Raw genomic sequence first — 13,802 nt, forward strand, 5'->3', positions numbered from 1 at the left:
ATTTTAGGCTCTAGCACCCCTGCGATCTTTGTGATAATAGTGGTCCGGAAAATGAATGAATGTTATCATTGAAGAAAACTGTATTGTTGTGGGAACAACGCTTAAGTTCGATGTTGTGATTTTTCATTCCTCACAAAATGCAACATGTTCTCATTTTTGATGTTGTGGAAATGGCTCGTAAATACTACAGGACCTCCTGCACTGCACTGGGATTATCCGACCCTAATTTTTATTCTTCCAGACCAGCAGATGGCGGAATAAATTCAGAAATTCTCTTGAATGCTTTCCTCTGTTAGTTTCGAACCACTCAATTTTGGTACGTCATCATGTCATGGCTTGTCTCGGAACATTTCATTTGTTAGAATCTTGTCGGAGTCGTGTCCTTTAATCAAAACTTCATAAATGACATTGTTCTTTGTACGGTCTCGACATGCTTCCCCGGGCGGGCAAAGAGTTTGTGGTTCGCATCCGATTCTCGTGGCGACAGTTGTTCCAGGGTCGGTACCTCTTGCTCACCAACACGGTTAGCGGAGGAGGCATGTTGGCGCTAGGTGACTTCCTGCAGCAGAGCCGGGAAAAGCACAACGACCCGACCAGAATCAGAGACTGGAACAGGACAGGTGAGAGGAAAAAGACAGAGTCAACCATACCGGGATTTAAAATATGGTTCCCCAATAAGCGTGGCCTCGGGCTCAGTCAAACGTGTTCATGTTGCTGCGTGAGGTTGGCTCGTGTGCTGTCATGTGTTCACGTGTTCGCCATATTGGATGTGGATGGCTCGTACTAACGGTAAATAAAGCAATCATTACAATGAGAGACACTCAAGGAGAAAACCTACCCTCACACGTAAATGTGCCCTAAATTAGTTTTCAATATTTTTCACTGTTTCATGCGCAAGAATGGTCAAAGTGACAAATCCTGCTATTTCATTTTTGTTGAAGATTATTAATAGACAAAAACATTTTGGAACACTTAAATTCTTCATTTAAGTACAAACACATAAATAACAATAATAAATCACAAATATAAACAATGAGGTCAAAGGCTGATGGCATTAACTAGTGTAAAAGAATGGAATGTAAACATTCAGAACACTGTGACTTCACCTTTCCAACAGGAGTCAAAATAAGTACTTGCTCTTTTTGGGGTACCAGCAGAGTAGATAAATAAATGTCACAAATCACTGAAGTGAAGTACGTGAAAAAAAAAAAAACGTAATGATGCACGTTGATACGACGCGACGGCGGAGTATTAGGCCCCCCCCAAAAACGAACTAAATTAAAGTTGTAATATTGCTTCGAGGAAAAAAAGACTTAAAAAATATTGTCCATTTAACGGAGGCGGCAATGCGCTACGTAAAGTACATAGCTGCTTATTCAGCTACATTAGCCTCTAATACTCTGTCGTACGACCAGCATAAAGGCAACTTCAATAAAAATATGTCGTTATAAGGACTTACGATCCACCAGCTTGTCGTCTCCTGTCGTCTCCCAAAGTTATAACTGGGTGATGGCGCTTCAGGTGTTCATTTACGGCCAACGTGCTGCCGTGGTACGCAAGCTTGGTTTACAGTGTACCCTCCTTTGTTTCGTTGAAATAAGTCCATGCTTTGGTCACTCTGGTGCGCTTTTTTGGCTTTGTGCCGCTTTCCCCGCTTGAATCCCGACTAGTCAGGACAGCTCTAGTCCACTCTTGATTTTCTAGTCATGTTTCAATTCTGGCCAAGATAGCTTTTTGGCTTCATTAACCAATAAAAACAAATACATGACTATTGATGTGCTCCAGTGTGAACTCCGTCACCCCATTTCAAAGTCATTGCATGGAAATTCACGCTGAGACATCATTGCCAGGAGAATTAACTGCTACAACAGCGATGTTGGTTTGCCTGGCTGAGGTCTGCCGCTATATCCAGCCTTTCACGACTTTTCCCTAAAGAGGCAATTGTTCGCCCAATTCGTTTAGCAGCCATCCAAAATTTAAAACAGTTGTGCGAACAAACTACACAATTGGAATGCACTAGAACATACACTTTGTGAGGGTGGGGGGGTCAGCATGAGTGTGCTACAGCACACTAAAAGGCTGAAGGCTGTAACGAAGAACGTGCATGCGCTCTACTGGCCGACTTAAAGCTACCGTGATAATATGTCCACAATTAATTAATCAGCCCTGATACACAAAATGAAAACCTGGGCTCTGGGGATCGATTGGTAAAGTACCAAGCTACATAGCTACCAAGTTTCAAGAGTATCAATTAACGAACAGAGGAGTAGGACTTCAAAGTTAGTCTCTACAAGAAGAAGAACAACTACTTGAGTGGCGACTTGACAGGCTGCTTTCAACCTGTAAAAATATAGCTGTTTAAGTCCGCCTTTATGAGTCACAAGCGCTAAATATTTGTTACACAAAGACAAGAGACTTTTGCACCAAAGGTTGCGCTTAAACTGGTGCAAAAGTGATTTGGGTAAGGATATGTGCTAGGTGTCGCACAGAGGACCATTTTTAACCAATCAGAAGAGCTCGTTTCACTTTTCAAACTTCAGCCTCACTGGTTTATTTGGATGCCGTTCATAAGGGTCGACACCAAGTGACGTTTAATAGATGCTCCACACAAACCTGCAATCAAACTTTGAACTACACATAATCATTGATAAGAGGAGGAAATATAACTACATTAATATTTCTCATAAATAAAATTTTAATTTTCGAGTGTCCCATAAAACTGCTAAAATGCTATAATTACTGTATATTTAAGCTCACAAGTAGATGGGGATGGATGGTGTCATGTGTGTAGCAAATAGCCAAATTCAATCAAAAGTTATTTTTCAGTCTTGATCTAAAGAGATTTGGCATTGACTGTGTGATAGTTGATACATTTCTAAACCGCAAAAGAAAGAGACACCTTCAAGGACTACTCCACTTTTCCACATAAAAAATATAGTCAGGTGCTAGAATGGTTTTGTCATAGAAACTCAGTATTACATATTTTCGAATTGAAATGAATAAACTCTTCCAGGGTCATTCTGCACTTAATGTCAACTTGAAGCCTCTCGAATTAAAAATCCAAAGCTTATCAGTAACAAATTTTGTTGTTGTTCTTGGTTTTTTTTTTTTTTGTCCTTTGTTGTTCCCAAAAGGTCGCATGTTTATGGTCGGCTGCTCCATGGGTCCGGTGCTCCACTTTTGGTACACATGGCTAGACAGAAGATTTGTGGGATATGCTCTGAACACAGTGGTGAAGAAAGTTCTGGTTGATCAGATGATTGCATCGCCAACTCTTGGCATGTGGTATTTTTTAGGTGAGAACTGTCTTTTATTGTTGTTCATTTTTGCTGTACAAGCATTCTTAATGGCAATATGGTCCTGTTGCGTTATGTTTCTCAAGAACATTCTCACTTGTGAAACAGTATTGGTAAACGGTTGATATCTTGATAAAGTTGGAGTAAGACAAAAGGCAGTATGTCTTCATATCAGAAATAGTTCAGAGTTTGAGTATGATAAATTAGACTTGCACTGTGTTGGGTGCTGTAATTCATTACCTTATTAAAGTCGGGCTCATTTTAAAGTGTGCAACTTATCTCAAATTTGTCTTGATGTACCCGCCTCGCTTACGCACATCTGAGTTACAACTGTTTTTATTGTAGGTATGGGAGTCATGGAGGGACACTCCTTGTCCCATGGATGGGAGGAGTTCAAAGATAAATTCTGGGAATTTTACAAAGTAAGTTTACGTGCTTGTAATCTCTCCAACATGAGGCAAGTGGTTATTTCTATCTTCTGTAACTTTTTTTGATGTTTCAAACCATAAGTATAAACACTATGTTTTTATGTGAAGTCACCTCTCACAAGTGTGAATTTCTGGTTTATTCCAGTTGAAAGTGTGCAACTGCTAAAAGTGCCAAAAGCAACAAACCAAGCCTTCGTGTTGCGTCTTTGTATATATCAACATTTGGCTTGTAAATGCAGTTTGTTTGCACACCCTGATCTTCTTGGATTTGTTTATGCTGATCTGTATCCGTCCTTCTTCTAACAGGCTGACTGGTGCGTTTGGCCTGCGGCTCAGATGGTCAACTTTTATTTCCTTTCACCCAAATTCCGTGTTGTCTACGTCAACACCATCACTTTGGGTTGGGACACCTACCTCTCCTATCTCAAACACAGAGTAAGGTGGCCTTGAAGGGACTTTTTCCTTCACACTCCTTTTCATTTGAACATGACAAATGTACTTTTACCTCGTATACTTATTACTTGTGTATGATTGTATTGCGTGCAGTGTGACAGTAAGCCCTCTGAGCCGCAATCTGACAGCAGTGTGGTAGACGTGCAACAGGAAGTTCTGCCAACATCCAAACCGCTGCAGGAGAAAAGTGGATTGTGAAGTCAAGGACGGGCTATGTTTCCAGATAGCGAAAACTCGCTCAATGTGGATATTAAAAGTTATTTTGCTGGGACACTTTTTTTCCAGGTACATTTTAATTGTACTCCATTTATGTGAGTATTCCGACAGTGCGATACCGGTCCTGACTTGTGCGGACATTCCGAGATGAAGAAGCGCTTTTCCTACATGCTTAACAGTATGACATGCAAATTTGACTCTGGTCACAGTGAGTAAGATTTACAGTGGTACCTTGACATACGAGCACATCGACATATGATTCTTTCGACATAAAACGTAAAATATGACTCGTCATCTGTCTCAACATATGCTGACGTGCTCGAAATACGATGATTTACGACAGCGTTGCAATTTCATTGTTTTCCCGCAAGACGGCAGCACGTCGGATTTTTTCGTGAGATATCTTCACTGGTCCCAAGAAGTTTTTTTTTTTTTTCTCTCTCTGTATAATAAAGAAAACATAGTGGAGACCAGTGCAGGTGGCAGTGTGATGAAAAAAGGAAGAAGGTGACGCTTACCAATAAAATCAAGTCAGAAATAGAAAAATTTGAGCGTGGTACGCACGTGAGTGAACTGACTAGACAACACTGTATCCTCCTCTACCTACACACTCGCTGTCTCCACCGACCTCCATTCGCCAGTAAGTTAAGGTGAAAGTAAAAACCTATTCATAATTTATAGTTTTATATGTGAATAATTTAATGCATGTATTAAATTAGAACAATGCTCACCGTATCGTCCCCTACAGTAACACCCGCTACTCCGTACGCCAGTTTTTAGAAGTTAAGGTAATAATAAAAACACTTTTTTTCCCTCTGATTTATTTATAATTTATTTGTTTTGCTATGTGTAATTGCTATTTGTAATTGTACGTGCAGTATTTATTAAGGATGTAGTGAAGGTTTCTGGGCTGTGGTACGAATTAATCGAATTATAATGTATTCCAATGGGAAAATCCCTCAACATACAACCATTTCGACATACAAAGCAGGTCCTGGAACGCATTAAATCAGTATGTCGACGTACCACTGTATACTGTTATAACTACACTGGCATTTCATTTATTTAAGTACAAAGTTATCACTCATTATATTCTTTACTTGCCCAAATATCTGAACCTCTTATAATTTAGTATCAAGCTGAAATTGATAGAACATTGTTTTAAGTTTTTTTTTTTTAATTAAAAATAAATAAATATTTTAAGATAAGCGGTGTAGGAGATGAATTAATTTAAATGACATTTGACACTGTCACATGAGGAAAATATTTTTAGAACCTTTTCCATACAACTGCATTTTGTCATTGCAGCTAAAAAAAATTTAATCTGACAAGAACAAATTTGCCTTGTGATTGCTTGGTAGCACCAATTCCTTGCCCAAGTCAGATGAAATAGGATTCCGAATGATTGGATTGCTCAATTAATTTCTAGGCGTTGCTACATAAAATATGCAATTCTGTGGAACAGGTTTAAATATCTAAATTCACCTCTTTTTTTGTGTGTGTATCTTATGTGATTTCAAATTTTGGCACGCTGAAGTGTTTGGTTGTTCTAATAAGACTTTATTTAAATTTTTTTTTTTTTTTTTTTTTTAACCACAAGGGTTTGTTCATACACAGAGAGAATGTTGCTGGAAAATATTGCTCCATTTTTCATCTACATGGTTTGTATTTCAATCTGATACAAATGACTGCATTTTTATCGAGATGATTTGATAATGACTTATCTTGAGACCTGTTGACTGTTATCTTTTTTTCTCTTCATTGTTTGATTATGATTTTATGTTGGTCATGTGAAACTTAAGATGTAAATCATAGATAAGTATATTTATGACTCTCATAAGAAAGTAATATCGCTATACGTTCTTGAAGCGATGTGTCGCTTAGACAGCTATATCTAATACAGCTGTAGTTGAAAAATCAATCTTTGCTGTGTGTTTGTAATTTGATAAAGTCAATATGATAAGTGTTTTTGTTGTCTTTTTACATTACTGAATTATGCTAGTGACAATTGAATGCAACATGAATAGTTTCACTTGTAACAACCTCTTGTATAAAATCAGGTAAATCAACTATTTTTTATTAGGTTACGACATTTAATGAAACATGAACTTAGGAAGTGCATTAGATAAGAACATTGGGATCATCAGTAAAGAGGAATAGCCAGTACTTGTCAATCATTTCTGAAAAGATTTTCTATTAATTTGTTATTGCACTAATTATTAGGTACACTTGTACAATCAAATGTGTATTACCAAGATAATGCTGATCATTTTTAATTTGCACTGACACCAACAATAAATGAATAGGATGATACAAATTTTTACCAAACTTACAATTGTTCTGTTTCTACATGAAGCTAGCATAGACACAGATACCTCACTTGTATATAAAAAGGTAAATAAACATGCTATTAAACGATCACATCATTGACAAATGTCGATTAAAAACTGAAGTATCTGAACCTTTTGGAATTTCTCACATTTATGCATAAAATCATCAAATGTGGTCTGATCTTTGTCAAAATCACACAGACGAAAAAATCGTGTCTAAGTTAACTAAAACCACCCAAACATTTATAGTTTTTAATATTTTAATGAGGATAGTATGGAAACAATGACAGAACTGCTGTAGATCAGTCAGATTCCTGGGATGTCTGGCATGAATCGCTGTTTTTAGGTCATGCCACAGCATCTCAATGGGGGTTTAAGTCTGGACTTTGACTTGGCCACTCCAGAACGTGTATTTTGTTCTTCTGACACTATTCTGAAGTTGATTTCCTTCTGTGTTTTGGATCATTGTCTTGTTGCAGCATCCATCCTCTTTTTAGCTTCAACTGTCTGACAGACGGCCTCAGGTTTTCCTGAAAAACATCCTGATGAACTTTTTAATTTATTCCAAAGTTTCCATTAATTCCATTAATGATTGCAAGTTGTCCAGGCCCTAAGGCAGCAAAACAGCCCCAAATCATGATGCTCTCTCCACCATGCTTCACAGTGGGCATAAGGTGTCGATGTTGGTGAGCTGTTCCATTTTTCGTCCACACATGACGTTGTGTATTACTCCCAAAAAATTCAACCTTGGTTTCCTCAGTCCACAATTTTTTTTTGCCAAAACATCTGTGGAGTGTCCAAGTGCCTTTTTGCGAACATTAAACGATCAACAATGTTTTCTTTAGACAGCAATGGCTTCTTCCGTGGAGTCCTCACGTGAACACCATTCTTACTGTACCTCCCTCTTTATTTCTGTTTTCTAATTTTAATATCTTGTTGACTAGTTTCTTCATCACTAGTCACCCGGTGTCCCCTTTCCCCCCCTATTTTTCAGCTGCATCCTCCTGACTATCCGGACCACTGGCAGGATGGACGTCCTCATTGTTTGCATGCTATCCACATTAAAATATGACAACTTATAAATGTTTGGGTTGTTTTAGTTAAACAGCTGTGTGATTTTGACAAAGATCAGATAACATTTGATGGGGATTTTATGCAGAAATGTTAGAAATTCCGAAAGGTTCAGATACTTTTTCATACCACTGTACATTGCCAAAAGCCCATTCATAATCTATAGGTTTTTGCCGGCCCACCTTTCATAGCTACAACAGCCTCAACTATTCTGCAAAGGTTTTCTATAAAACACACACAAAATTTAATCCATGTCTTTATGGCCCATTTATTTGAGCACTATTACTGAAGTAAAGTCATGTTGGAACAGAAACTATAGAACTGCAAACTGTTCCAACAAGTTTGCAGCAGTCAAAAATTGTCCAAAATGCAGAAGCAGTACTTTTCACCAGGCCAATATTTTGGTTAATGTGCTTCCAGCTTTGTGGGACTAGTTTTGGGATAGCCTGCTCCTGTTCCAAAATGACTTTACAGCAGTGTGTATTTTGTGTAAGTAGAGACATGGATGAGAAAGCTTGGTGGCCTGTATATTTGGAATAGTTTCAGCCAGAGGTGGGTAGAGTTGCCAAAAATTTACTCAAGTAAGAGTAGTGTTACTTCGAAATAATATTACTCAAGTGAAAGTCATCCCAAAAATGTACTCAAGTGCAGTCAAAAAGTATTTGTTGAAAAAAAATCAAGTCATGAGTAACATTGTGAGAAACTGCTTATGTTTATTTTAAAACAATAGTATTTTTAAAATCTATATGTTATCTGTAGTTATCTATATGAACTGTTATTATTATACTACACAATAACCTAGTACATAACCACGTCAAACCAAATAAATACACAAATAAGTCATTGAATTCCGGCGAGAGAGAAAAATTACAGAACTGAAGCATCATTAGTCTCAAGAGCATGTGTGCCCTTTAGTAGAGAAAATAGTTCCAGTTTGAATAGTTGAATAGTGAATAGTTTCTATTATGAAATTAAAAAGATCATGTTTTCCGTGGTCAATCGGTGTCAATTCAATCTGGGAGGGGTGTTAAAATCCGTGCTTTAGAGTCATGTTGAAGGCAGCCAGTGGCGCCGTTAGGGCTCCTAAGCCCCCCTAAATTGGTGTTGCTTTCTTTAAAAAGTAACATTACAAAAAAAACTGATATTTTCACTATGAAGATGCCAGAATGTAAATTCAAATCAATAATCATATAACCTGTCATTATTAACTTAAATATGATCATAAATACTTCATAGGGTAAGGTAGAGAGCCCCTTCAGTGCGTCGCTAACCAATCCATTCCACTTGTTCATATTGAGAATTGCTGAAAAGCCAGTCCGCGTTTTCCCTGTGACCGAGCTAGCAGTCGGTCTCTGCACACGTCTTTTACCTTTGTTGTTTTGCGGTCAAAAGTTACATCCCAGCTCTCAAATAACGCTGCTGCTAGCTAGTTAGCCTGAAATGCTTTGTGAAAGGCCTAGTAGAGTTAAGTGTGCACTCATGTTACCACCATCTTTGGGGTGACTTCCTTCTGGAGCATCAGCTGTGTTTCTTACTTTACACAGATGAGTACAGGAGCTGAGCGCATTCAGTATGATTATCATCAGTGGATGGTCATAATAATAAACTAATAATAATAATCATCACTCCACCACCTTGATTGACCTTTATCAGTCAGAACAGAGGACCAAAGAGGGTGACAGGGGAGAGAGACCTCTACCTAAAAGACTACTCATAGAAGTACATTTTTCTCTAAAAGTTACTCAAGTAATTGTAATACGTTAGTACCCACCTCTGATTTCGACCAAAAAAAGAAGATTCAGGCCTTGACCTAAAAAATGTGCTTCTGAAATAATGGTCAAAACAAGTTAAAGCTGGTATAGCTGCAGAAGGTGGACAAACATTGTGTTAGACCCTATGGATTATGAATGGGATGTCACTTTCTTTGAGCAAATAAAATTGGCAATATAGTGTATTTCTATTGGATCTCACTCAATTGATACCCTAATAAAGTACTGCCACGTAAAGAGAACAATAAAATAACGATGCATGTTTGGAATGGTGCCAGTTTTGATGTTGAATTTCCTTAGGTGGCAGGGATGGAGAATGACATCCCAACACGGCTGCTATTTAAACATTGACGAATTAGCTTCAAGGAGATTATGCACTGGCCAAACAGACATTCAGCGTATCCTGCTCTTAAGGATGTGTGCATGTCTGTGTGTGCAGCAACTTGATGTCAGCTCTTTTCTTTTACAAGATGCCAGCAATGATGCATCTGACTGTGCTTATCGGCCTGTTGATCGTGACTATCTGTCAGAGTAAGTCAGGTTTTCACTTTTCCACTAGTTAAAAACGTGCGCAGGCTTGTTGAATGATTTCAGTTGAGAGGATGATTGAAAAACTCATACAAAATCACAGTATAGCCTGGTTTTGGGTTATTACAGAACTAATCATGTGCTCTGTTAGATACATGAGATAATCATTTGTTAGTAAAGACAAATGATTGTTACGGACTTAATATTTACATTGTTTTGTCCACCACCCAAGTCACTGCAATATCATGTTAATTGATGTTCTTCTAATTTTCTTCAGGGCAGTTTTATGAGTTGGAGAAGCAAATGGGTTTTTGTCTTTTTGAGTAATTCTTTTTGATGATGATTTAGGCAGGGGTGAAAGTGGCTAGAATTTCTTGCCGGAACTCGCCGAGGTGAAGGTTGCCACAGAGCCAGAAATTTTATTTATTTGTCTTTCTTTCTTTTTTTTTTTTTTTTTTTTTAAGGAGCGGGTCAAACCTCTTAAACTACTAAAATGCAAAGAAAACTGTTTTAGCACAGTTATTTCTATAACACATACAAAAACTGATTTTCATTCATTCATGCGATAACCCCAACCTCCATCTCGTAATTTTTATTTTCCCTCATTTCCCCACATACTAAATGCCAAATCTCAATTTAAACTGCTTAAGAACATAGGATGTATATTAAAATTGGAGTGATGTAAACATTTACTTTTTTTTTTTTTTTTTTTTTAAATAATAAAGATATAACACTCAGAAAAATAAGTGCAAATGACTTATATCATACAGAGTGAAATGGAATATATTTTGAAGATCGCGCAAACATTGACTTTTTTACATCAAAAGGAAATGAATAAGTAGCCTAACATAAATGAACAAATAAAAGTCCAAAGTGCACATTGACACCTGAAATGTTCTGAACCTCCCCATCAGAGCAAATAAATCTTATTATGATAAATAATAATCCTCCTCAGCTCTTTCATTGCTCTTAAAGATTTGATCCAATTTATATTGCATTGCACTTTTTATGTCACATCAATTCAACAACCCTTTTTTTTTTTTGCTGTTCCAGAAAACATGCACATTTGAACCAATCAGAGCTAACTATCTCTGCTGATCACATGCAGTCAGTGGAATAAAATAAATAATAATTATTAGTGGAAACGAATTACGCTACACAAGCAATTTATTTGGCTTGTGGTTAACACTTGTGTATGTAAATCTGATGTTAGTAGATTGTTTTCTTCTTGGAGATGAAATGCATGTGTGGCATCTTCACATTTATTTATTTATTTTTTTTACATAAAGTTTTGACAATTGCCGTCAGATTTTCGGAATCAAAGCACCGTGTACCCGAACATCATTTTGGCTCTGAATCTCATACCGGAACTGCGTTCTGGCCCTGAATCATATACCGGAACTGCGTTCCTGACCGTTTTGGCCCACTTTCACCCCTGAATTTAGGTGTACAGTACATCTGTTGTACACTACAAGAAATTATTGTAGGCCAATGTCAATTAAGGACTGAATATGATCAGCTAACCCCCCCCTTCCCCCCCAAAAAAGAAAAGAATGATGAACTTGATAATATAAATGTATACTAGAATCTTGAGTGGATGTTTTGTTTGCCGAAATACAACAAGTAATTCATTTCACACGCCTCTGCATTCACTATTAATTGCATTCCTCCATTTTGCTTTAAACAACAGCTTTTGGAATATGAACGCATATGAAACACAAGCTATATCATTTATAAAAAAGAATATATTATTTGCAGGAACAAGCTTCTCTTCGACAACAAAACAGAAGCCAATGAGCGTAACTTTGAAAAAGACAAACGGTGACGCTTGGACTAGCTTTACCACACAACCAATTACTAGTGCAGTGACATCACAAACATCAGTGTCGCCTTTGCAAACATCCACCAGGACACAGCAGCCTGACACTGCGGTTGGGCGGCAGACATCCAAAGAGACAACACCTCTCCTATCGACACTCTCAGCCACCTCAACCCATGACACTCCTCGACAAAACATAACCACTCAAGGTCAGTTACTTACATCAAGACAGACGGAATGATACACATAATGTATTCAGCCTCAGCCAACCCCACAATTATTGATTCATTGACTAAAATTTTTTAACACAAAGTAAAAATGTAATTTATTTATATTAAGACCATGTGAAATGTTAATGTTTTTTTAAATTATTTATTTATTTATTTATTATTATTATTTATTCATTAAATTTTTTTTACCAATTTTTGTTCTTATGAACCATTTTCCCTTCTGAACTATTACTTTTTTGTACTTAATGTATTTCTAGCTTTCTTAGACCAAAACTTAAAGTGAAGCAGATGTTCTAACCAATCCACTATCATGTTGTTTCAATTTCTTATGGTTTTCATCATTGATTTCTTTCTAATTTCCTTTTTCTGACGTTCCTTATTTTTCCTTAGTTTAGTCCTTATTTTCTTGGTTAGGCTACATTTTTGCTTCCTGTGTTTTATCTTCATGATTACAAAAGTTGACTGTAAGGTAGGAATTCATCCAACAAATTACTAGGGGTGTAACATTCCATCGATCTGGATGGGTATATCGATTGGATAAAGCACAAGGAAATTACATTGATTTATGTCATCATCTACAGTGGTATGAAAAAGCATCTGAACCTTTTGGAATTTCTCACATTTCTGCATAAAATCACCATCAAATGTGATATGATCTTTGTCAAAATCACACAGATGAAGAAATTGTGTCCACCCAAACCTTTATTAGGTTTTCATATTTTAATGACGATAGTATGCAAACAATGAAAAAAGGGGGGGAAATAAGTAAGTGAACCATCACATTTAATATTTTGTGCCCCCCCCCCCCCCCCCCCCCCCCCCTTGGCAGCAATAACTTCAACCAGACGCTTCCTGTAGCTGCAGATCAGTGTGGCACATCGATCAGGACTAATCTTGGCCCATTATTCTCCACAAAACTGCTGTAGTTCAGTCAGATTTCTGGGATGTCTGGCATGAATCGTTGTCTTTAGATCATGCCACAGCATCTCAATGGGGTTCAAGTCTGGACTTTGACTTGCTCACTCCAGAACGTGTATTTTGTTCTTCTGAAAGCATTCTGAAGTTGATTTACTTCTGTTTTGGATCATTTTCTTTTTGGAGCATCCATCCTCTTTTTAGCTTCAACTGTCTGAAAGACGGCCTCAGGTTTTCCTGCGAAACATCCTGATAAACGTTTGAATTCATTCTTCCATTAATGACTGCAAGATGTCCAGGCCCTGAGGCAGCAAAACAGCCCCAAATCAGGATTCTTACTCCACCATGCTTCACAGAGTGGATGAGGTGTTGATGTTGGTAAGCGGTTCCATTTTTCCTCCACACATGACATTGTGTGTTACTCCCAAACAATTCAACTTTGGTTTTAACAGTCCACAAAATATTTTGCCAAAACTTCTGTGGCGTGTCCAAGTGCCTTTTTGCGAACATGAAACGAGCAACAATGTTTTTTTTTTTTTTTTTTAAGACAGCTTCCTCTGTGGAGTCCTCCCATGAGCACATATATATTTTACATATAGTTGATGTGTGCACAGAGATATTGGATTTTGCTACGGTTATTTTTTACCTCTCATAGTATTCTGTGCTGAACCTTTGGCGTCATCTTTGGTGGAATGCCACTCCTTGGGAGAGAAGCAACAGTGCCAAACTCTCTCCATTTGTAAACAA

General features: G+C 37.5%; 1 protein-coding gene across 1 annotated transcript; it reads left to right on the forward strand.

Annotated features, from left to right (window-relative positions):
* Positions 1-303: 303 nt before the first annotated feature.
* Positions 304-5,986, forward strand: mpv17l2 (MPV17 mitochondrial inner membrane protein like 2). Its single transcript, XM_057841465.1, has 5 exons — positions 304-620; positions 3,135-3,296; positions 3,642-3,718; positions 4,031-4,159; positions 4,271-5,986. Exons 1-5 carry the CDS (start codon positions 431-433, stop codon positions 4,373-4,375), a joined length of 663 nt encoding a protein of 220 aa, XP_057697448.1. The 5' UTR covers positions 304-430; the 3' UTR covers positions 4,376-5,986.
* The last annotated feature ends 7,816 nt before the right edge of the window (positions 5,987-13,802 follow it).

The sequence above is a fragment of the Corythoichthys intestinalis genome, chromosome 7 (genome assembly GCF_030265065.1).
Source record: "Corythoichthys intestinalis isolate RoL2023-P3 chromosome 7, ASM3026506v1, whole genome shotgun sequence".
Taxonomy (NCBI): domain Eukaryota; kingdom Metazoa; phylum Chordata; class Actinopteri; order Syngnathiformes; family Syngnathidae; genus Corythoichthys; species Corythoichthys intestinalis.